Genomic DNA, 22,265 nt, shown 5'->3' with positions numbered 1-22,265 from the left:
GGCAGGCAGGGAGCTGCCGGCACCCATTGTGCTGATTTTTCTATCTGGGAGTCACGTTAACCCGGTGTAACTCCATTAACTTCAATTTACACCGGCAATTAACTCAGCCACGGCTGCTGGTCCCGTGCCCACGGCTGCCTCCTGCGGCAGCCAGGACGTGTCCCGAACGTGCAGCACCGTGCAGGGAAGGGAGAAACGGCCCCAGAGGAGGTCTGTGGGCTTTCTGCGGGATGGAGCCTCCTGGGCTGGCTGCTGCCCATGCTGCACCCCCAGCCTGGGCACTGCGGCTGCCCCCAGGCCCAGGGACACACCAGAGCAGCAGTGCGGGTGTCCCGGTGGCTCCTGGCTCAAGCTGGGAGCACTGTGCAGGGGCTGAGGGCTGCTGCTGGCCCCAGAAACGCTCCTGGGGTGCCCTTGGGGCCGTGGGGTGGCAGTGCTCCCCTAAACATTCACCACCATGGTGCCAAAAGCGAGGGCCCCCTCTGCTTGGCTGCAACCAGAGTCGATGCAGTTTATCTTGCAGTGTCAGTTTTTTACTCTTTCTATTTTTCTGGGAAGCACCAATTCTTGTAATCAGGGTGATTTAGGGCCGACCCCAGCTTTTCTACCCAAACAGACCCCATGTGCCCTGACCTGCTGCTCGGTAAAGGAGAGCAGCGAGGCCAGGCAGGGAGGAACACGGGAGCATCGCAGGTTTGGTTTCTCCTAGCAGAACAACCCGGGCTCCCAGCCCGCCAGCCTGCGCCTTGCCTGCTCCCCTCCCCACTGCAGAAACCCTCTCTGGGGGCCGTTGGGGCGATGGGGCTGCGAGGTACGGGGTGCCCAACAGAGCCGATCTGTGCGACTTGGCCGGGAGCACAGAGGGAGATTGATGCTTGCTTGCGAGCTCGGCCGTCAGCTGCGAGCTCTGCCTGCCCCCACGCCAGCTGGGGACAGAAGCGCTGGCCCGGGGTGGCACCGCGGGGCTGGCGTAAGCCCCCGGCACAGCTGGCAGCGCTCTGAGGCTGGCGCCGGACCAGGACACGCAGGGAGGCTGGGACACTCGATGTATTGGGGTGTCCGAGCTCCACCGTGGAGCTGGAGACCCCCCTGACCCCATATCTGTCCCCACACACACACCTGGGGTCCCGTCCTGCAGGCAGACCCCCAGCAGACAAATCACCCATGGGGGTAACGAGGTCTGGGCAGAATTGCAGGGCTGGAGCATCCTCGGCCCTGCATCCCTCCCGCGGCCGGGAGCTGGAGCCGGATCAGGCCACGGGGGTCTGGGCGGAGAGAAACCCCCAGCACACCGCTGAAAATCCCAGGAAGGGTTTATTTGTGCAGGAAGATCGAGGAGGCTGTTTAAAAACACCTGCGGGTGCTGCCCACGTGCTGGCATCACCTCCTGATGGGCTCCCCCCAAAAAACAAGTCTCTGAAGGCTGCCTGAGGTGGGGCAGCAGCGTGGGGGGCACCCAGCAGTGGCGATGGGCTGGAGCCATCCCAGCCCGTCCTGGTGGGCTCTGCCCTGCCCGTCCTGCCCTGCTCCTGGCGCTGCGGGGGGATGGATGCTGGGGGGCTGCAGCAAACCACCCCAAAGAGGACACGAGCCCCGCCTGGGCTTGCTGTGAGCAGGGCGAAAGGAGAGCAGCAACACATTTCGCACGGCGGGACCTACAGAAACGTTGCCTACTGCTTTTATTTCCAGCTAAGCACGGAGGACACCCGGGTTCGGAGGGCTGGAAGCCTTGCTGGATTTGGAAGTCGAGGGTTTGGGTGCTCTCCGGTGGAGGAGCAGCCGGGGTGAACCACACCTGGGGGGTGGACTGGGGCTGGGGGAGGGCAACTGGGGGCCGGGGTCAGCAAGGCTGGGGCGATTTCACCTCCTGCTCTCTGCTGCTGGCACCGTGGTGACGTGCCACCACCTCCTCCCGAGCAGCATGGCTGTGTCCCGCGGTGGCAGCCACTGCAGAGATGCCACCATGGCTCTGCTCCTCCAAGGGGGTCAGCCGAGCTGCCCCCACATTTCCAACCCCAAAAACCCCCCTCAGCATCCTGCCCGGGGTGCTGAGCAGCTCCTGCCCATGGGCTGTGTGTGCCACCCGCCTTCCTTCTCCATCCGTGGGGGCCCTGGCAGGGCGGGCGGCAGTCGGGGACGGGGAAGGACGTCACAGACATCGCTCCTGGGACAATGCCCTAGAACAGGGACAGCGCTGGGCTCTGCAGCAGGACAGCTGCCTGGCCCCGAGGCCCTTCGGTGAGCCGTGGGGCTGGGAGAGGGCCAGAGGGGCCCTGGCCATGGCCAGGCTGGGGGCTGGGGGCTGCCCCCAGCTGGTCCCCTCCCTCAGCACCCAGAGGGACCCGGGGGCTGCCGCGTGTCCTCGCTCCGAGCCCCGGCCTGGCTGTGACAGACACAAACGTGGCTCTGGCTCCAGGCACGCAGCGGGGCCTGGCCCAGAGGCAGTCCCTCATTTTCGGGCCTCAGGGCACCGGGTGGATGTCCTCCGAGCGCAGCACTTTGTAGACGACCCAGTAGAAGATGTTGAAGACCAGGAAGGTGAAGGGGAAGACGGCTCGGGAGATGGTGTCGATTCGCTTGGCGCGGTCGACGTAGCGCCGGTGGAGGGTGTCCCCTTCCCGCAGCAGCGCGCTGCCCGGGGGGGGGCTGTAGATGCCGGGACCCTCCCCGGGACCCTCCTTCACCTGCAGGCAGTGGCCCAGCCCGTAGCCTCGCAAGTAGAAGCGGCTCTCGCGGACGAGCTCTTCCTCCTGGCGGGGGAAAGCGCTGTCAGCCAGGCAGCAAACGCAGCGGGTGTGAGCAGGGGATGGATGCCCCGTGTGTGTGTGTGCCAGCCCTGTGTGTGCCAGCCCCGCTGCACGCCCCTGTGGGTGCCTCGAGTGTGCAGGCAGAAGCACGGGGCTGGCAGGGGTACCCAGGGGTGTGGGGGATCACGGAGCACCCACGGAGCCTTCCAGGTGCACCCACCAGCCCTGGCAGCCCAGCACGGGGACCCCCAGAGCCCACCCAGGTGCCTGGGCAGCCCGGCTCTTGGCACAAACGTGCTGGGGGGAACTGGGGGAGGTGGAGTCCTGGCCAGCAGCACCCACACTCCTCCCCGACAGCTGCACTTCGTTAGCGAGCTGCTTTATTAGCAAGCCACGCCAGCCTGTGTGTGGCTCTCCACGGAGCCCCATCCTCGCTCCGTGTCCACACAACGTGGGTGCCGCCTTCGAGCAGCGCTGCCCTCCGAAGGGCAGCACCCGGCCTGCGTGGGCACCCGGCCAGCCAGGGGGGCTCTCATGCGGAGAGCCGGCGGCCACGGATCTTTATTTATCTCTGCAATCTGCCGGCTAAGCAAGATTTCCCGGTGGGAAGAGCAGCAGAGGCTTAAATCGCTGAGACGAGTCCTCGTGTGCAGCTGCGGTGTGTGCGCTCCCCTGATGGATGGAGCCGCCTGCCCCGTGCCCCTGGGGGGCCGCAGCCATTCCCTGACCCCAACGGGACCAGCACGGGGGCTTCACCCCTGCTGTGTCTGCAGGGGTGTGGGGCTGGCCATGGGGGTCTCAGAGGGGGCTGGGGTGGCTCCAGACTGGATGTCCTTGTCCCCAAGCGTCCTACCACAAGCCCGGGAGCCTGCCCTGTGGCCCTGCCCCTGCCTGGTCTCCTCCCCACATCTCCGGCTGCCAAGTGCCCGTGTGGCCCGAGCACACACACACAGAGGGGTCACTGCAGGGAGGAAACGCCCCGAATCTGCCTGCGCTGGGTGCCCTGCCCTGGGGGCTGGCAGGGAGCCGAGGAGCAGCCCAGGACCGGCTCCATCCATCACCCCAGCCTGGTTCACGCCACTGCATTTCACAGAAATTTTACAGAAGGGGAAACTGAGGCACGGAGCTGGGTGTCCCCAGGGAGCCGGCAAAATCTGCCACGTCCCCTCCCTCTCAGCTCTGCTTTCAGCCCCGGGACGGGTATCTCCATCCCACAGCCGTGTGCCCTGCGTGGATCACGGCCCTGCTCCTTCCTCGCACCCCCGCTGGCCGGCAGAGCTCCCCGGGGGGCTCCTTTTGGGGCAGTGAGGGGGCGCTGGGGTTGCGCTGCGCTGCCCGGGGGGGCTGCCCGAGGGTTGTGCTTTACCCTGGAGCTGGAGAGCTGCGAGAGCGTCGCGTAGGTGTGCTCGCCGCTGTGCTGGCTGCTCAGCTGCTGCAGGGACTCGAGGCTGGCCGTCCCGCTGCTCAGGCCCTTTTGGTGTGCACCAAACAGAAATAAGGACAGCGGGTGACCCATGGCCCTGCCCCGGCCGTGGGGACGCGAGGGGCAGAGGAAGCCCCCGGAGCAGGAGGGGGCTCATGCCCAGCGGTGCCACCAAGGGCGTGCCAGGAGGGTGCCGCCTGCCTTCCCTGAGTGGGGCACGGGGCGGGTGCCCGAACCCACACAGCCTGGCCCCGGGCGCCCTGGCCCCGGGCAGCACAGCCCCGGTGCCACCGGGTCCTGCTGCTGCTTCCCTGCCCTGCCTCTGCTGCCTGCCCCCGGGGGAGCTCGGCGTGCCTCAGCCCCACGGGGCAGGGAAATGCTCGGGGATCTGCGGGCGGGCAGAGGGGCTCCGTGCCCACGGGGCAGCGAGGTGCCGGAGGGGACGGCCCCGGGGATGTGGTGGCAGCGGCGGGGAGGCGCTCACCATCCTCTGGCGCCGCTGGCGCCGCCGCAGGCGCATGAACTCCTTGTGCTGCCGGGACACAAAGTTGACGGCGGCGTACTCCAGCAGGGCGGCGAAGACGAAGAGCAGGCAGACGGCCATCCAGATGTCGATGGCCTTCACGTAGGAGACCTGCGAGGGGACGGGGGGTCAGAAACGGGGGTGTCCCCACGGCCCGGCACTGCTCCTGCCTCCCCCGTGCCCTCCTCGCTGGGTAACGCCATGCCCAGCTTTCAGAGGCCGTCCCCTGCAGCTGCATGCCCAGAAATTCGGGGGAACGTGGCTGGGGGTTTTGGCTTGCAGCCGGTGAGGCTTTGGGGACCCCTCCCCAGGACACGGCTGTCCCCACCCTGGGGCTGTGGGGCCGCCAGCGTGTCCCCAGCGCTCACCTTGGGCAGGGAGGCGCGGGAGCCGGCGCTCTGCGTGGTCATGGTGAGCACAGTGGTGATGCCCAGGCCCACCCGCGCCGGCGCCGCGTCCATGTTGATCCAGAAGGAGACCCAGGAGAGGATGACGATGAGCAGGCTGGGGATGTACATCTGGATCAGGTAGTAGCCCATCTGCCTCTCCAGGTGGAACTTCACCTCGATGCAGGTGAACTTGCCTGCGGGGGAACAGACGGCCCCGATGGGCAAGGGGGGCCCCGTGCCGTGCCGGGGGGCGGCAGGGGGGTCCCCGGGGCGCTGACCTGTGTTGTAGTACTTGGTGCAGTAGCCCAGGTCCTTCTCATCCCTGAGGATGAACTGCGGCAGCGTCAAGCCCTCCGCCACCTGCACGGCCTCCTGCTCCTCCAGCCACTCGAAGATCAGGTCGTTCATGGTGTAGCCGACTGGGGAGGCAACGGAGGGAGCCGTGGGGCAGGGGGACGTGCACCCATCCACCCCCGCCCCAAATGGCCCCTCCTTCATCCTCACCTCCCCCAGAAGTAGGGGGATGGGATGGGATGGGATGGGATGGGATGGGATGGGATGGGATGGGATGGGATGGGATGGGATGGGATGGGATGGGATGGGATGGGATGGGATGGGGTGAATCACGCTTTGAACCAGGTGCTCACAGCTCTCCAGCTGCATCGTGCACGTCTGGATGTCCATGGGGAAGTTCTTGAGGTCCATGGGGCAGGACAGGATCAGCGTCAGCCTGGAGGGGGCAGACCAAAGGAGGGGCTCGCTGAAAGCTGCCGGCCGGGGGCAAGAGGAAAGCTTCTCCTCCCTCCCTCGAGCCCTGCGCCGGAGGAGAGGGGCTGAGCCCGCGGCACCTGATGCTGTAGAGCACGTTGCCGTTCTTGAAGATGCGCAGCAGCTTGTTGTCGGTGGTGACCTCGTGGAAATTGGCCCCTTTCTCGTTGGCGAAGAACAGGTCGGGCTTCCAGATGGAGTCGAGCATGGAGGGGTCGAGGTCGAGGGAGTCGTCGGGGTACTCGCGGTAGGCCAGGCGGGGGTCGTTCCACTGCTGCCGCAGGAAGACGTTCACCCGGTAGTCCTGGGGCAGAGGCACGGCGTCAGCAGGGCACGAGGAGGAGGAGGAGGAGGAGGAGGAGGAAGGAGGGGAGGAGACGGAGCAGCGAGGCACCGCCTGCAGCACTCCCTGTGAGCACCGGGCCCCGCGCGCTCCCCGGGAGAGCACCCCCGGGAGAGGAGCCCCCGGCGAGCCCCTCACCATGGTGGTCTCGGTGACGGAGCCGAAGCTGTTGATGAAGATGTTGCACGTCACGTTGACGGGCGGGCCTGGAAAACAAGCAGGCGGCGAGCAACCTCCCACGGCCGGCACGGAGAGCCCAGCACCATGGGGACGCGGGCAGGGACCCCACACCCTGTGGGGACCCCCACAGCCCACCGGGGACAGCCCCCAAGGTCCCTGCCCGTCCCCTGGGGCTGGGCGGCTGCATGGGGGTGGCTGTCGGGTTTGGAAGCCCCCCGCCCTGCCCTTACCTTTGAAGTTGGGTCGAATCCGGGCGTCATACCCCGACGTTCGCCCCATGAGCTTGTCCAGGAAATCAGAGGGCGACATGGGCTGGGGCGAGCTGCGGGAGGCAGCTTTGATCTCCTCCCTCCCCGAAACCAGCCTGCGGGGTGGAAGAGGCTGCTCAGACGTTTCTCACTCATGTCCTGGGGTGCCCCAGAGAGGCAGGAGCCCCCCGGGAAGGCTGTTTGGGGCCGGGTACCCACGGTGGGGATGGGGCACGGCGGCGATGGCCCCATGCCGTGCGCTCTGGGCGCTGGGAAGAGCCCCTGGGATCCCTTCGGATCGAGCTGGGGCCAGGAGGAGCAGCACGAGGAGCTGCCAGGAGCTCTCCCACGCATCTCCCGGGGATGATGGAGGCTTATTGAAGCTGACCTTGGAGGGGATATTTTGGCGGACGCCTCGCCGCCTGCCAGTTTCCCTCCTTCCATCAGTCTCCACCGATCATTTCAAGGAACAATGCGAGAGACAAGCCGCTCACCACATGGCCGGGCATGCGGCTGCGCTGGGGAGGAATGAGCTGGAGACCTCCGGACACAAAGGGAGCTTTCAGAGCGCTGCTGGTGTGTCCTGCTCCTGCTCGGGGCTCCGCACCCCTTACCACAAGCACGGCACCGTGCTGGGGGCCGGGAACCTCTGGGATCGTGGGCAGGGTAAACCCACACCGTGCTCCTACCTCTGCTCGGGGGAGCAGGGGGCATCCCGAGGGGCTTGTGTGCAGCCTTGCTGGCCAAAAACGGCCACGACAGCCACCCCAAAATGAGCTGGCCGTGCAGGTTTTCCCATACTTAACTGGGGACGGGCGGTGGAGGGTGCCTGGGTCTGGGCTTGGGCCAGAGCAAAAGGCTGGGAGAAATTGTGCCTGCAGCAGCTCGGAGCCTCTGGGGCAGGGAGAGGAGGAGGAGGAGGAGGAGGAGGAGGAGGAGGAGGAGGAGGAAGGCTGCAGGAGGGCAGGTAGCAAGGAGTTAAGCCACATGGCCGTGAGCCGTGTCCTCCTCCGCCGGGGAGGAAGATGAGGGCTCTCCCTGGAGCTCCCCTGGGCACCGCGCTGGGATTTTGGGGCACTGCCTCCCCCGGGGACACTGCTGCTGACCCAGCAGGGCACTGCCAGGCCCCACAGCTCGGCACCTCCGTGCTGGGGGGGCTGGAGAAGGCTCACAGCCGCCCAGGAACATCCTGATCCCAGCAATTTGTGCCTGTGCAGCGCTGACATGTGGATACAGCCCCCCCCTCCCCGCCACAAGCACTGCAGTCCCCCCCGTGCTGCTCTGGCTGTACTGGGACGGGGTCTGTGTGCTGGGACGGGGAGTGGGCTCAGCCCTGGGGGCACCGCAGCCCCCCCAGCCCACTCCCTGCTCCCCAGGGACACGGGGCCCCTGGCAGCCCCCTGCCCGTCCCACCCCGTCCCGGCGGCACCCGGCTTGGCGGTGAGGGGACAAAAGGATTTGGGGACCTGGGGGGCTGCTCCCGCACCCATGGGCACCCACTGGCCTGGGCCACCTGGGGGCTGAGGCAGGACCACCCTGAGCCTCCCCCCAAATACAAAACCCCAAAGTGATGCACCAGGGCTGTGCCCGGCTCCAGGGGGACGGGGGCTTGGCTGCTTTCGGGGGGCCCCGCGGGAAGGGTCTGGTGGCGGGGGTGTCCCCAGGGGTGTCCCGGGGGACATCCAGCTCCCGGGCTGGGGACGTGGCTGCGGGTCCCGGCGGGGAAAGCCCGGAGGGGGGGGTCCCGGCGGAGAACCGGGCTCCCGGGGGGGGACACCGGGGAGGGGGGGGGCGCACGGGGCTCACCTGAGCGGGCCGCGCCGGGGCAGGAGGCAGCCGAGGAGGAGGAGGAGGAGGAGGAGGAAGGCGACACCGCCGGCCCGGAGCGCTCCCATCCCGCAGCCCGCAGCAGCCCCTCCGCCCCGGGCGCACGGGCATGACCCGGCCGGCGGCGGCGGCGGCGGCTCCCCCGCTCCCGATCCCGCAGCACCGGGGTCGCCGCCGCCTCCTCCTCCTCCTCCTCTTCCTCCTCCTCCTCCTCCTCTTTCCCCCGGCCGGCCCCGCTCCTCATAGTCCGGGGCGAGCGGGGTGGGCGCCGGCCGGCTGCGGCCACCGGGAGCCGGGCGGAGCTTCCCCGGTGCGGCGGGGGAGGAGGCGGGCACGGCGGTGGGGAGCCGCCCGCCCCCCCCCCGGGCCCCCTCCAGCGTTTTTTGGGGGGCTCCGAGCCCGAAGCCCACCCCCGCGCCCCCTCTCCGCCCGTCCCGGAGCTCGGGGAAGCGCCGCCGGGCACCGGCACCGGCACCCGACGGGGCGGTCCTGGGGGAAAAGAGGGTGGGGGGAGACCTCCCCTGGGACCCCCGGGGCTGGGGGGAGAGGAGCCGGGCCCCCGGGGTGCGGGGTCGGGAGCTGGGGGTCGTGGTGGGGTGTCCCGGGGAGCAGCAGCAGGATGGGATGGGGATGGGGGGTCCGGCTGAGCGTCCTGCCCCCTGCCCCGATGTGGGGAGACTTTTTAGGGGCTGGTCCAGCTCTCCCCTGCCCCACAAGGGCTGGGACCCCCGAGGGGCTCAGCACCCTTCACTGGGTGCCCAGTGCCTGCTTTTGCTGGGGGCCTGGCACATGGGAACCCCATCCCTCGGTGAGCTTTGGGATGCGCTGCGGGCAGGGGGGTGTGCGTGGCTGGGGGGCTGCGGTGCCTGTGGGATGAGGGAAACTGAGGCAGGGGCTGGGGAGCTGCTGGCCCACCCGGCTGGCATCGCCCGGGCTCGCTGCGGAGCCGCAGAGCCTTGCCCCTGGGCCCAGGCAGCCTGTGATTAACGTGCGGGGAAGCAAATGGGATTTCAGAAGGGAAAAGCGCAGAATAAATGATTCCCGGCGGACACGCCGCTCAGGTTTCCCTTCGCCCTACCGCGCCTGGCTCGTCTCATTTATTCGTATTAATTACACCGTGGGAATGGCCAGGAGCTGCCGTACAAAACCCTCGCTGCGGGGACCCGTGCAGGACAGCCAGTGATGTCCCCAAGGAGAGGTGTGGGGTCCCCCCAGGGCGAGAGGGGGGCCCTGCATTTTGGCATCGCCTTGCTGGGCTCTGCGTTGCCTTCTCAGGAAGCTGGCGCAGGCTTTCGGGAGCTCCCCGCCGAGCGAGGAAACGTGGCTGAGGCAGCAGGGGCTGGGGGGGGGACGCTCCAGTAAAGGGGGGGTGAGGGCAGGGGGGCACGGCAGCCCTCCCGCCCGCAGCTGGGCGCAGTCTCCTCCGATTACCGTTGCCATTAACGTGTGCGGGGCCGCGGTGCCGGGAGCCACAATCAGGATCTGAAGCCCGGGGGGCCGAGCAAGAGCTCGCCGCACGCCAGCTCCTGTTCCAGAGGCTGTCCCGGCTAACCCGAGCTGACACCGGCTGCGGGGGGGCAGCCAAACCTCCCACCCCACGGGGAAACTGAGGCACCCGCGCAGCGTGCCCGCGTCCCTTACTCCCCAGAGCAGCCCACGAGGTGGTTTTGCTGCCAGCAGTGAGGATGCCGCGCACATCCAGCCCCGGAGGCAGGGTGAAGGGACCTCAGCAGCCTGGTGCAGAGCGGGGGCTGGCAGCAGGGTGCTCCCCGGGGATGCCCCGTCCCTGCCCCGTCCCCGTCACGCTGCGCTGGCTGCCGGGGACGGTGTCAGGCTCTGCTGATGGCAGAGACGCAGGCAGCAGGGGTTGGGGCTGCTAGGAAAGGAGGAAAACATGTTTTTTTTTTTAATTAATTTATTTATTTTCGATTCCTTCTCCTCCCCCGTCTCTGAGCCCACGTCAAACTGTTCCCCCGGGGCCCAACTCCTGCCCGCACCAAATGCGCCTGGGTCCAGAGCCTCCAGGGGGGCTCTGCCAGCACCCCCCGCCTGCACCCCGACCCCTCGCTGCCACCTATTTCATGTATTTTTGTGTTTAATCCTGCCTGATAAATGTCGTCCTGGCTTCCCAGCCAGCACCATTTCGAGTGGCTGAGTGATTAAACTCCTTGAAAACATCTTTATTTATTTATTTATTTTTTCACAGAAAAGGTTGACAGGCGCTTCAGCTCAATCCTGGGACAAACAATCGCCTCTAGGATCAATTTTGTGCCACGAGTGCTGTGAGGAGGAGTGTGAGGGAGGCAGGTGAAGGAGGTGATTTGCTCTGGGAACACGGCCCCAAATAATCCCCGGGGTGCATGAAATACGAGGGGCAGGAGCTTCGGGGGGACACAACCTGCTGCAGCTCCCCTGCTGCTTGTGGGGCTCCAGGAGGGAGGATTCTCCCCGAAGCCCCCTCTGGGCTGCTACACGACCACGTGGACACCTTGGGGAGCTCCGGACCTGTCCCTCCCTGCTGCTGTAGGTCTGGAAATTTACTGCAGGAGCGAAGACGTCCCCGGGCTGGACACGGGCAGCTGCCCGCTGCGCAGACGTTTGGAGGCATCTGATCGGGGCTGAGATCACTGCTGCAGAAAATACCTTCCCGAGCCTGCCTGCGCGTGGCTGCCAGCCCGCTGCTTGCCCCGGCGGCCAGCGTGTGCCCAGCTGGGGGCTCGGGGCTTGGTCCAGCTTCCCGGAGCCGCACCGGTCCCCACGTGTCCCACAGAGGCCGGGAGCGCTTTCCTGGCCGAGGCACTGGGCTTCTCCTCCAGTGCTGCTGAACATGGGGCCCTGGGGCTGTTTACGTGGCTCAAAAAAAGTCAAAATTTGGCCATTTCTGCCACATCACTGTATTTTATTTTATTTTTTGAGGGGAAGATGCCATGTGGTGGTTCAAAACGTGCCCTAATTTCAGGACTTCAAGCCGAACATCCTGCCTTTGGAACAGCCAGAAGAGACGCTTGCAGCGGGACGCACGCCTGGAGCCGATCCCTTTTGGTTTTAGGGGAAAGCCCGACACGATTCCCGTTCACCCGGCTGTGTGAGCACTGGGACGGGGGCTGGCGGGCAGCCCGGCGGTGCCACCGGGACGCTGCGCCCCAGAGGAGATTGCAAGGTGACCCGGGACGTCGGCCCGAACTCCAGCGAGCGTCGCTCTCCAGCTCCGTGGCGCTTGTCCAAGCTAAAAATACCCCTGCTGCCGGCACGGCGCGGGGCGGGCGCTGCAGGCGGCGGCTGCAGAGGGATGCTCAGCACCACCGGACCCACCAAGGGCATGGGGCTGGGCTCCCGCTCCCCGAGCAGCTCCTGGCACCTCGCCGGGCTGCGCTCCCAAAACGTCCCGCTGGAGAGCACGGGGATGGAGGATTTGGGATGGACACCGCCAGGGGCAATGGGGAGCGTGGCTGGGGTGCCTTCCATCCCGCTTCCATCTCCCAGCCCCGTGCACCTCCACCGGGCTGGGGACTGTCTGCGGGTGGAGCAGCCGAGGAGGGAGGTGCAGACAGCCCGAAGGCTGGATCAACCTCACCAGACGATCCCGATCCCGTCACCTTGGCGAGCTGGGCGCGCTGAAAGGGGAGATTTAATTTAGATAAGTGTCAAACCAGGCTCCCGGGGCCAGGAGCAAAGCCTGGCGCTGGTGCCAAAGCCCTCAGCAGGCTCCTCACCTCCCCAGGGTGACCTGGCCCGTGCCCGTTTTTGTGTCTCTTCTCCTCGCCCATGGGTCACCCTGTTGCTGCCTGCCTCGTCCCTGAATTGCTGGGGAAGCGAGGGGAGGCTCCTTTGGCTGGGGCATGCCCGTGGCCTCCTGGTGAGGATGCTCCCATCCCTGCTCCCACCACCTGCAGCATTTCCAGCCACGTAGGGGAAAATCTGCCGGATTTTCACAGCACCAGACTCCCCAGCCTCTGCCCCGTGCCTCCCCCATCCCCAATCCCCCGTGGCTTCTGCGCCTGTGAAGGAGCAGCTGTGGAAAATCGATGCCTTGGCCAGCGCCGGCTGCTGTGCTGCTGTACAGGGACAGGCTGGGGGCACCGTGGCCCCCTTCACCTCCCCGTTTTGGGGTGCCCTTCCCCGTGCATCCCAGCCGCAGTTGCCATGGCGATGAGCATCCCACGAGCTCCGGCTCTTTCCTCGCCTCCGCATCGCTCCTGCCCTCGGCCCCAGCGGTCCCTGAGCACGAGAGCAGCGGGCGCAGAGCGCACGGCGTGGCGCTCACCATTAACCACAGGCTGCCCGGCTCGGCCGAGCTGCGCGGGGTTATTTTTATTTGCCAGAGCCCCCCCGGAGGGACGGGTTTGGAAGGCGAAGCGTTACACAGCTGCGGCATCAGGCGGGGAGCGAAGGAAGGAGAACTCGCCCCCCCCCTTCCCCCTGCTCCGTGCCCCCCCTGCTGCTCCCCTGCCTGGCACGGCTGCCGCCGAGGAGATGAAGGATTTGTTTAATTAGACGGCAAAGCCTCCTGCTGCTGCACCGAGGCAAACAGCAGCAGCTCGGGCAGCGCCTGCGTCCCGGGGGATCGGGGCTGCCCCGGTGGCACCGGTGTTCTGGGGAGCCCAGCGGGGTCGTGGTGTGGGCTGGGGGGGGGGAGTGTGCTGGGTGCTGCTGCCCTGGGGCTGCTGGGGATGGGGCACAGGGAGTGTGGGGACCCCTGCTTTGTGTCCCTGGCCTGCTCTCTGCTTCTTCTTGCTCTGGCAAAGGCAGCTCTTCTCTGCGTTTTGGCACCTTGGTGTCCCCATGGAGCGGTGGCGAGGGTCCCGGTGCAGCTGCTGGCACAGAGGGGTCCCTGCACGGGGACGTGGTGCCCAGAGCTGCTGGCAGGGCCAGTCGGGGCTGCCTCTGCCCTGCCCAGGCTCCGTCAGCTCCTCTGTGTCCGTCTTTGGCTCCCCGGGTTTGCTGAGAGGTAACCGAGCAGCGCTCAGTTGGAGCAGCTCGACCCTGCGGAGGGCAGAGCGGGAGAGTAATGAGCAGCCTGGGGAGCCGGGCGGCTCTTTGCCCTCCTTCGTGAAGCAGAATCAAGGAGAAAGTCAGGAGACGTGAAAGGCAAAGCTGCTGGAAAGCCAGCCGGGGGAACAAGCTCCAGCTCCTCGCCAAAGCCCCAGGCCCGAGCCTCGTGCCCATCGCTCCCCCCCGGCGAGGATCCTGCCCAGCTCCTCTCGGCGAGCGCAGCCAGCCCGGGAGAGCGGGGCCAGCTCCAGGCACCGTCCCTGGCACCGCCGGGGGGGAGGCAGCTGGAGGGCTGGATGCTGCTCCTCTCTGCTTGGACGGGGGATTTGGCACGGCAGGAAAATCCCTGGGCATCCCTGGCTGCTGCGGGCAGCTCCAGGTCCCGTTTGGGGCTGCCCAGCCCAGGGGGTTCCCACCCTGCGATGGGGGAAGCGAGGCGGCTGAGGACGGGAGCTTGAAACCAGCAGAAATTCAGCCTGGCCGGGGAAGCGGCTGCCTAAAAATAGCATCCGGGCTCTGCGCTGTGACAGCACACACCGGTGTTCCTCCCGCTGCCCTATGTATAATGGATCAGGCGCTGCACGCGCTGTCGCCGGCTCCTTTCGGGTGTATCGAGGCCGTGAACCTCGGAGATGTTGGACCTGCACCCCCCGGCCGGGCTGCTCGGGGGGGGATCCTCCTCCCGGGGCTGTGTTCACGGACCCAAGCAGCCAACTCGCCCCCTGGGAGATGCTTCAGGCCAGCTGGCTGCCAAAGCAGGGCCAGAACAAATGGCAGCACAACGCAGGGTGATTTATAAGCACGTTTATTTTTACCTGGCCAAACGGGGCAGCGTCCCCCGTTCCCTGCCCAGCAGCAGCAACGTGTCCTCGGGCAGGGAGGGAGCCAGGGAGGGGACCGGGGGCAGCAGCAGCACGCCATGCTCGGGGCCTCATCCAGGGCAGGGATGCGCCGAGCCTGCACAGGGAGAAGGTCTCACGGGGTTTTTAGGTGGAGAGCAGAGGGGTGGGTGAAACGAAGCCAGCCGTGGGGCTTTGCTGGGCGAGCAGCTGCGCGGCCCCGGGGTGGGGGCACGCGGGGGAGAGCTCGTTAACGAGCAGCTACCAATTACCCGGGGTTTGGAGGCGCTTTGTGCAGGCATCACAGCCCTCCCCGTGCCCCCTGGCATGGCACCACCACGTCCCCGTCCCCCTCCCTCGGTCCCGCTGACCCCGGGGCGCAGCGGCCGGGTCCCTTTGTGGTACCCTGGGGACCTGCCCGAGGATGCTGCCCACAGCGGTGGCCAAGCAGCCTCCCATGGTGTGGGGACCCCCCCCAACAGTGTCCCCATCCCTGGGGACGGCCAGGCCCTGCCACCTCGCCGCCTGGCACGACGCGGGGCATTGAGGACACAGCGCGGCTTTGTCCGCCCCGCGCCCGCCGGGCAGGGACCTGTTGCCCTCTGCAGGCTTCCCCAGCCCTGCGCCGGCTCCAGAGCTGCAGCACCCAGGGGAAATGGGGTGCCGGGGGAGCTGGGGGCACCTGAAGGAGCTGGGGACACCCGGGGGAGCTGGGGACACTTGGGGGAGTTGGGGACCCCCAGGGGAGCTGGCCCCACCTGGATCCCTCGGCATCATTTGGGGACCCCTCTGGCCTGGGGGCCATGCCCGCTGGAGCCCTGTGCCCCGTCCCACACAGGGGGCATTGCCCCTACCAGCAGGATTCCCACCCAAACAGAGCAAACACCCGGAGCACCGAGGCTGGGAGCAGGTGCCTGGGCTGGGGGGGCCAGGGGGAGGCAGAGGGACCCCCCCCCCATCACCTCCCTCACTGCTGCGGGGCTCAGCCAGCAGCAACCTCAGCCCAGGTGGGCTTGGGGGTCCCCAGAGCCACCGCAGAGGGGCCACCCATCACCCCCACACCCCCCCAAGCTGCTTTTTTCCTATTGCAAAGCCTCCCCCCCCCCGCCAGCCCTGCGCGCCGCTGCCGTGCCCACGCAGCACCGAGGGGCTGGCAGCCAAGGGGTGCTGCCGGGGGGGCCGGGGCGGGGAGGGACGGGGGCTTGTCCCTTTAAGGGGGGTGGCTGTCACGCAGAGAGCCCTTTTCTTTGCTGGAGAGGGGGACAGGCACCCAGAGGGCACGGTACAGGGCGAGGGACTGCCAGGAGAGGCGAGGGCTGGTCCCAGCTGCAGACAGAGCCCAGGCAGCTGAGCGCACGGGGAGCGGACCGAGTCCGGCACCATGGGTGAGTATGGGGGGACAGGGGGGGGCTGCACATGGGGACAGCTGCCCCACGGTGCCGGTGGCACGCTCCTGGAGCAGAAAGGCACCACCAAACCCGCCCCCGGCACCAGCAGGCCACGGGCACGCAGGTCCCCGCGGGTGGCAACCTGCGGGGAGAAAGCCTCCGGGTGGCGGGGACGGGGTCTTGCTTCCCCACACCGATTCCCGGCCCCGTTCTGCCTCCCGGGACACGTCCCACCACCCCTGCAGCCCCAGGTTGGAGAGCTGAGAGCTCCCGCCCGGGCTGAGCCCTGCCACAACTCGTGCCGCTTGTGTGCCTGCAGCCCTGGGCCGCCGGGGTCCCCCCATTAGCACCAGAGGCAATAATTATGGCTCGTCCCCATCCCTGTGGGTACCCTGTGGCCCCGCAGCGGCTGAGCCAAGGCACAGGACCCGGGATTGTGCCACACAAGGGCCCTTTCTCTCCTTTCTCTCCTCCCTTCCCCTCCTTTCCCTTCCCCATCGCAGCAGCAGCTTCCCGCAGCCTGCGGGGCCGGGGATTTTTTTGGGGGGAGCCCTGCCAGGCCCTGCCACATCCGTGGGGCCGCTCGCCAGCCCCAGCCCCGGGGCACCTGCCTGCCTCGATGTTCCCTGGCTGGCATTTAGGCTGGAAAAAAAAAAGGAAAAAGGGAAAAAAAAAAAAGGAAAAGGTTGGTTGGTGCCAGCACAGCCCTCCCCACGGACCCGATGAAATTCAGGGAGCATCACCGTGGGAAGAGCCGGGGCTGACAGCGGGACCCCCCCCTTGGTCCCGCTGTGCCCACGCCTGCCCTGTCCAAGGCAAACAGGCGGGGGGGGTCCCAGCACCCCCACAGCGCTGCCTTTGTTCCCTGTTTGCTCTCGGCCCGGGGTGGCCGCAGGGGGGGCCGTGCCGGGACAATTCCCCATTGTCCTCGGTGCCACCGCGCGACCTTGCTCTGCGCGGAGGGGAGGGCATCGCTGCGGGGCCCAAGGCTCCCTTGTCCTCGAGGGAAGGGAGAGCTGCTGCGGGGTCTGGGGAGGGGGGGGAGCGTGGGTTTGGGAACGCTTCCAGCGGTGCCAGGCCAGGGGGGGCAGGCACCCGAGCGCCTTTTTGGCATTCGAGGCACAAGCAGGGAGTGGGGGGGGTACAAACCTGAGCCTGCTCCCCAGCACCACAAGGCGGCATTTCTGCTCCATCCCTTTATCGTCCCCGTGCCTGCTGTCCTCCAAAAACCCCTCTCCCACCGGCAGGTCTGCTGGAGTGCTGCGCACGATGCCTCATCGGGGCACCCTTCGCCTCGCTGGTGGCCACCGGCCTCTGCTTCTTCGGGGTAGCGCTGTTCTGCGGCTGCGGGCACGAAGCCCTGACAGGCACCGAGCAGCTGATCGAGACCTACTTCTCCAAAAACTACCAGGACTATGAGTATCTCATCGATGTGTAAGTACCCTGCCCGCCGCCTCGCGGGGCTCCTCGCGTCTCCGTCGTGCTCCGTGCCGCGAGGAGGCGGCCGGGGCTCCGCTCGCTGCTGTCACCCTCTGGGTTGTGGCCGGTGCCACCGCTGGACACCCCGGGCTGTGTTTGCCCCGGGGCAGCCTCACACCGGTGCCGTGGCTGCAGGGCAGGGCTCCACGGCCGCTCGTTTCCTTTTCACTCCTGTTCTTATCTGACCTCGCTAGGTGCCACGGCACGGGCAGGACGGCCGCACCGGGTAGGTATGGAGGGCACGGGGGGGCTGGTGCTGCTCTGCAGCCCCCTGTGGCATGGCTCTGCCCCAGCTCACCCCTCTCACTGTCCCTTTGGGGACAGCAGCTTCACCCCTGGGGTGTCACGGGGTGTGTGGCCACAGCGCTCGGGGAGGGTAAGTGGCGGTGTGCGGGCTGCCAAGCCTGGGTCGGGCACCCCGGCACTGCCTGAGCGCCCCTGCCCGCTCCTCTCCCCGGCAGCATCCACGCTTTTCAGTATGTCATCTACGGCACGGCCTCCTTCTTCTTCCTCTACGGAGCCCTGCTGCTGGCCGAAGGCTTCTACACCACCGGTGCCGTGCGGCAAATCTTCGGGGACTACAAGACCACCATCTGCGGCAAGGGCCTCAGCGCAACGGTAACCGGGGGCCCGAAAGGGAGGGGAGCGCGAGGCCCCCAGCGAGCTCACTCTTTGCAGCGGGTGTGTCAGTGTTTGGGAAAGTGGCTAGGACATCCTGACAAGGTGATCTTAACCGGGGTTCGGCACCCCTTCGCGCACCCACAGCGGCTTCGCCGCGCTCGGCACGGCCGAAGGGCAGGAGACGGCGGCCGCCTGGGTTTCGGGGCATCCCGAAGGGAAGCACAGCCCGACTGCCCTCCCTCAGGCTGGGAGTGTCCCCCGGGGACCGAAGCAGCTGGCACGGCTGCAGATTTTGCAAACAAACCTCTCGGTGTTTACGCACCGGCTGAGAGAGCCGTGAGCATCCCCGCAAGGGTTGGGGCGTGCTGGCAGCCCCAGGCTCTCCAGCCCCGCTGTGCGCGGTGTCCCCAGGGCCGTCCTGTCCGCTGTGACAAAGCTGTGACAAAGTTGGCAGGGGCAGCCCGTGGCCTCGGGGAGCGGAGGGGGACGGCTGCGGTTCCCTTCGGGGACGGTCGGGGTGGCGCGGCAGAGGGAGGGCAGGAGAGCCGCGTTGCCCAGCCCAGGGGTGTGCAGCTGCGCTCCCGCAGAGGCCGAGCCCCGCTGGCACGTGGCTGTGGGATTCCCTCGGCACGGGAAGCGGCGGCTGTCCCGCTGCCACCGGTCACCCCCACGTGCGTGTGACCGTCCCCGAGAGCCAGCCGGGCTCGGGCCGGTGCTCCATGGGGTGCAGGGGGATGCGCCGGGCTCGGCGGGCGGTGCAGAGCCAGGCACTGGCAGCGTCCCGCTCCCTCGCCCGCCCCGTGCCCTCCCCTCCTGCCTGGGGACCCTCGCGCTCCCCTGTCCCCATCCCCGGCCGCACGGTGACGGCGGCCGTGCCCCCGGCTTGTCCTGCCCCTTGCAGTTTGTGGGCATCACCTACGTCCTGACCATCGTCTGGCTGCTGGTCTTCGCCTGCTCCGCGGTGCCGGTCTACATCTACTTCAACACCTGGACCACCTGCCAGTCCATCGCCAACCCCAGCAAGACCTCGGCCAGCATCGGCACCCTGTGTGCGGACGCCAGGATGTACGGTGAGTGCTGCCTTCGCTGCCCCGGGGGCTGCGCTGCTCCCCCCGCACCCTTCCCATGGCACCGCGAGGGAACGGGGCTGCCGGGAGGGACGCAGAGCGCAGAGGGGACGGAGGGGGCCTGTGGGGTCCGTGCCCCGGCTCACCCCGCTCCCCGCGGCTCCCCAGGCGTCCTGCCCTGGAACGCTTTCCCCGGGAAGGTGTGCGGCTCCAACCTGCTCTCCATCTGCAAGACCAGCGAGGTGAGCACCTGCCCAGCGCCCTCCCAAGCCCCCCGTGGGGCTGAGCAGACCCGCAGGTGGCACGGGGATGGTGGCAGCCTCTGCGCTCCCCTCCCCGGCTGGCAAACGGCAGCCCAGGAGCTCACCGCTGTGTTCCCTTGCAGTTCCAAATGACTTTCCACCTCTTCATCGCGGCCTTTGTGGGGGCTGCAGCCACGCTGGTCTCACTGGTGAGTCGGTGCTCCCCCTGCCCGGCCGTTCTCCTCCGCCCGGCGAGGATTTGGGGGCAGAGGACGTCAGAGGTGGTGGGCAAGGACGTGACAGAGCCCGTGCTCGTGTCGTTTGCGTCTGGCACATAAGTGCAGGCGGCGAGCTCAGGTGATAAGGAGGTGGCAGGAGGGGGCCCGGAGGGGCTTTAGGAGGCGAGGAGAGGGGAGAGGTCCTGCTGCCGTGCACCAAGCCCTGTGCCTTCCCCTGAGTGTCCCACAAATGGCACTGCGGTGTCCCAGCGGTGCAGCAGGCCCCCGGGGCACTGTGCTGAGGGGGTGCTGGTGCTGGGCGCAGGGGTGCGCAGGGGGCTCCCCCCGGCTCCCAGGCTGGAGCGAGCCTCTCCTCCTTCCCCTCGCTCACTCTCCTCCCGCCCGCAGCTCACCTTCATGATCGCCGCCACCTACAACTTCGCCGTCCTCAAGCTGATGGGCCGAGGCACCAAGTTCTAGGCCGCGAGGTGGAGCCCAGCGAGCCAAACGCCCCCTCTTTTCTCTAACCCCGAGGCTTTAACACTGCAGCCGCCCGACACCAGGTCTCCTGCGTTAACTCTGCCTTCGCCGCTGACTCCCCTCCTCTTCCTCCCTCGCATCCATCGTGCTGAGCGTGACCAAGAAGGAGAGCTTCCCACCAATGGACCCCCCCTTCGTGCACTTTTCTCTCTGCGCTCATCATCGGTAACCGGTTCGCTCTGGGGCCAAGCCCTTCGAAACCAGCAAGGGAAGAGGAGGGACTCACTCCAGTGTCCCTGGGATGAGCCAAAGCCTTCGTGCTCCCGGGAGGCAGAAATCCCTGTAGGTTGCTCTAAGAGTAGCAAGAAAGAGGCTAGAGAGAAAAGGAAGTTGGCCAAGTCTCGGTACCATTGCTAGAGACTCTCCTGGAGCTGACTGCCGGCACCTCTCATGGATGGAGGATGAGAACAATTTTATTTTCCCCTAGTAAAGAAAGATGAATTTACCCCAAAGTGCCTGCTGCAGCCAAGGCAAAGGGCGTTTAGGGCAAGGATCTTCCCGTTGCGGAGAAGAGAGCGCTGACCCCGATGCTGATCAAGCCCGTGCCCCTAACCCAGCTGCCCCTATTAAGCCTGAAGGAGTTTGGTGCCTGTGGACAAGGGGGACTCTGAGCTTTACGCTCCAGCACCTCCAGGGCCCCCAGCACGGGGCAGGGCAGCAGGAGGCGGCAGGTAGGTGTGAGGGGGGCTGCCCTGAGAGCGTAAGGCCAGAGCAGTCCCTTTTGTAGGACAGGACACCCCTCCGGGCCGCTCGTCCCCCTGCGCCTCGCCGCCTCCCAGCTGCGCACGCCAGACGCGGTGGTGCCTTCACAATGGTGCTCTTCTCTCGGGGTGACGTCTGCTTCCCTACCGTTTGCTGCGGCAAAGATCTCGATTTGTTTCTCACCTGTGCCAAACGTAACACCCCCCTCCTCCTGCCCCCACTCTGCCCCTCACTTTTTGTCCTTTTATTTTTTTTATTTTTTCCTGCGAGTCAGGACGGCCGTCTCGTGGCTAGCCACGCCGGGAAGGACTGGCAGCACCTCGGCTCCAGTCGAAACCCACGAAGAAGGGCAGGAGGGCGGCAGCTCGGTGGGCAGGGGGCTGAACCACGGCCGCTCCCCGCACCCCAGACCCCGCTGGCTTCCCCAGGGCAGGGCGAGGAGCTGGGGGAGACCTTTCCCGCAGCAGCCCGAGGGAAGCCCCCCGGCTGGGTGGTGTGGGTCCATCCCTCGCTGCCAAAACGCAGCTCCCAGTCCTCCCCCCGCCTCGCCTTAACGCTACGCTTCGTGTTTATTTATCGGAGAAACTACTTTCAGTAGCAGACCGTAGCTCCACCTCGCACGGGTTTATTTTGTATTTTTTGGTGTCTGTATTATCGATGTTTTTCTAAGTGCCGGTTTCAGCAGGGGCAAGGATAAAGGGGCCGATCTGCTGAGCAGAGCGTTCGAAGGATCCTTGCTGCTGGCTGCTGAACGAGGTTGGCCAGGCTACCGACGCACACGGGCTGGGGAGGGGGAGATGCCAGCTGGGGCCGCGGGGTGGGGAGAAACCAGGCAAGATCTGGGAATTCACTTCAACGCCATCTCTCTTGGGGGTTTGCTGGTTCGTTTATTTTATTTTTTTTTTCTTTCGTATTGATTTAACAACAAATAACCAGACCCTCCTTCCCACCCTCGTCCCCAGAGCCCAAGCACACACACGCACGCACACACACACACAAGCACACAAAAAGAGCGTTAATCAACTGAAAGTGTTTCCTTCGTTTCTGATCTAGAATTTCAACTTGCTAACAAGCAATAAAAAGGAGCAAGTTTTTAAAGACTTATCTTACAAGATGTATTTTATAAAAATTAAGGAAAATAAATTAAAATTAAGAACATTCTGAACAAGGTACCTGTCTGAGTCTGTTTGTTGCTCTGGTCTCCGTCTCCCCCGTCCCCCAGGGAGGGAAGGGGAGCACTTGGCCACTCCATGTGTGCACCCACAGCCCCTTTAATCCTTCCCATTTTATCCAGGGGGGCCACGTCCCCAACCCTGACTCCAGTCCCTTTGTTCCCTTGTCACCGCTGCCTCTCCTCCAGACCCCCAGAGGTCTTTCAAGAAGCCCTGAAAGCTGGGGTCTTTCAGGAAGCCCTTGCTTTTGGGGCAAGGTGAGGAGCTGCTGCCCTTTAGTGCCCTGCTTACACGGTGCCAGCCTCTGCCACGTCCCCTAAGGTGGCATCCGTAGCACGGACACCACAAAACAAATCAGCACGGCTCAAGCACACAGCTTGCAGCACACGATGCACTTGGCACAAGCACATCAGAGCCCCTCAGGACGAGCAGTTCTCGCTTGCAGAGAGCCCTGGTTGAAGGAAGGCAGCCTCAGCTGGGCACAAGGGCAGACCTGACAATTTCAGGATCCTATAAACCCAGGTCCTGTGCTCTGCGGGCAGCCAGCAGGACATTTG

General features: G+C 66.3%; 2 protein-coding genes across 4 annotated transcripts; one reads left to right on the top strand and one right to left on the bottom strand.

Moving 5' to 3' along the window:
• Nucleotides 1-1,295: 1,295 nt before the first annotated feature.
• LOC137863809 (glycine receptor subunit alpha-4) lies at nucleotides 1,296-8,755 on the bottom strand. 2 transcript variants are annotated; one of them, XM_068697257.1, is made up of 10 exons: nucleotides 8,428-8,755; nucleotides 6,604-6,737; nucleotides 6,332-6,399; nucleotides 5,931-6,154; nucleotides 5,730-5,812; nucleotides 5,361-5,501; nucleotides 5,062-5,276; nucleotides 4,655-4,804; nucleotides 4,114-4,218; nucleotides 1,296-2,750 (listed from the first exon to the last, which is right to left on the bottom strand). In XM_068697257.1, the coding sequence occupies exons 1-10, from the start codon at nucleotides 8,514-8,516 to the stop codon at nucleotides 2,463-2,465; spliced, it is 1,497 nt and encodes a 498-aa protein (XP_068553358.1). In that variant the 5' UTR covers nucleotides 8,517-8,755; the 3' UTR covers nucleotides 1,296-2,462. The 2 variants fall into 2 exon arrangements, with proteins under 2 accessions (XP_068553358.1, XP_068553359.1); XM_068697258.1 differs by lacking the exon at nucleotides 4,114-4,218.
• Nucleotides 8,756-15,506: 6,751 nt separating this feature from the next.
• Nucleotides 15,507-21,704, top strand: PLP1 (proteolipid protein 1). Of its 2 annotated transcripts, none has more exons than XM_068696744.1 (7): nucleotides 15,507-15,664; nucleotides 16,915-17,101; nucleotides 17,608-17,764; nucleotides 18,669-18,837; nucleotides 19,003-19,076; nucleotides 19,220-19,285; nucleotides 19,703-21,704. In XM_068696744.1, the coding sequence occupies exons 1-7, from the start codon at nucleotides 15,661-15,663 to the stop codon at nucleotides 19,772-19,774; spliced, it is 729 nt and encodes a 242-aa protein (XP_068552845.1). In that variant the 5' UTR covers nucleotides 15,507-15,660; the 3' UTR covers nucleotides 19,775-21,704. The 2 variants fall into 2 exon arrangements, with proteins under 2 accessions (XP_068552845.1, XP_068552844.1); XM_068696743.1 differs by having other exon boundaries at nucleotides 17,608-17,869.
• Nucleotides 21,705-22,265: the final 561 nt, after the last annotated feature.

The sequence above is a fragment of the Anas acuta genome, chromosome 13, assembly GCF_963932015.1.
Source record: "Anas acuta chromosome 13, bAnaAcu1.1, whole genome shotgun sequence".
Classification (NCBI taxonomy): domain Eukaryota; kingdom Metazoa; phylum Chordata; class Aves; order Anseriformes; family Anatidae; genus Anas; species Anas acuta.
The sequence above is the reverse complement of the archived record's forward strand: the minus strand, read 5'-3'. Positions and strand labels throughout refer to the sequence as shown.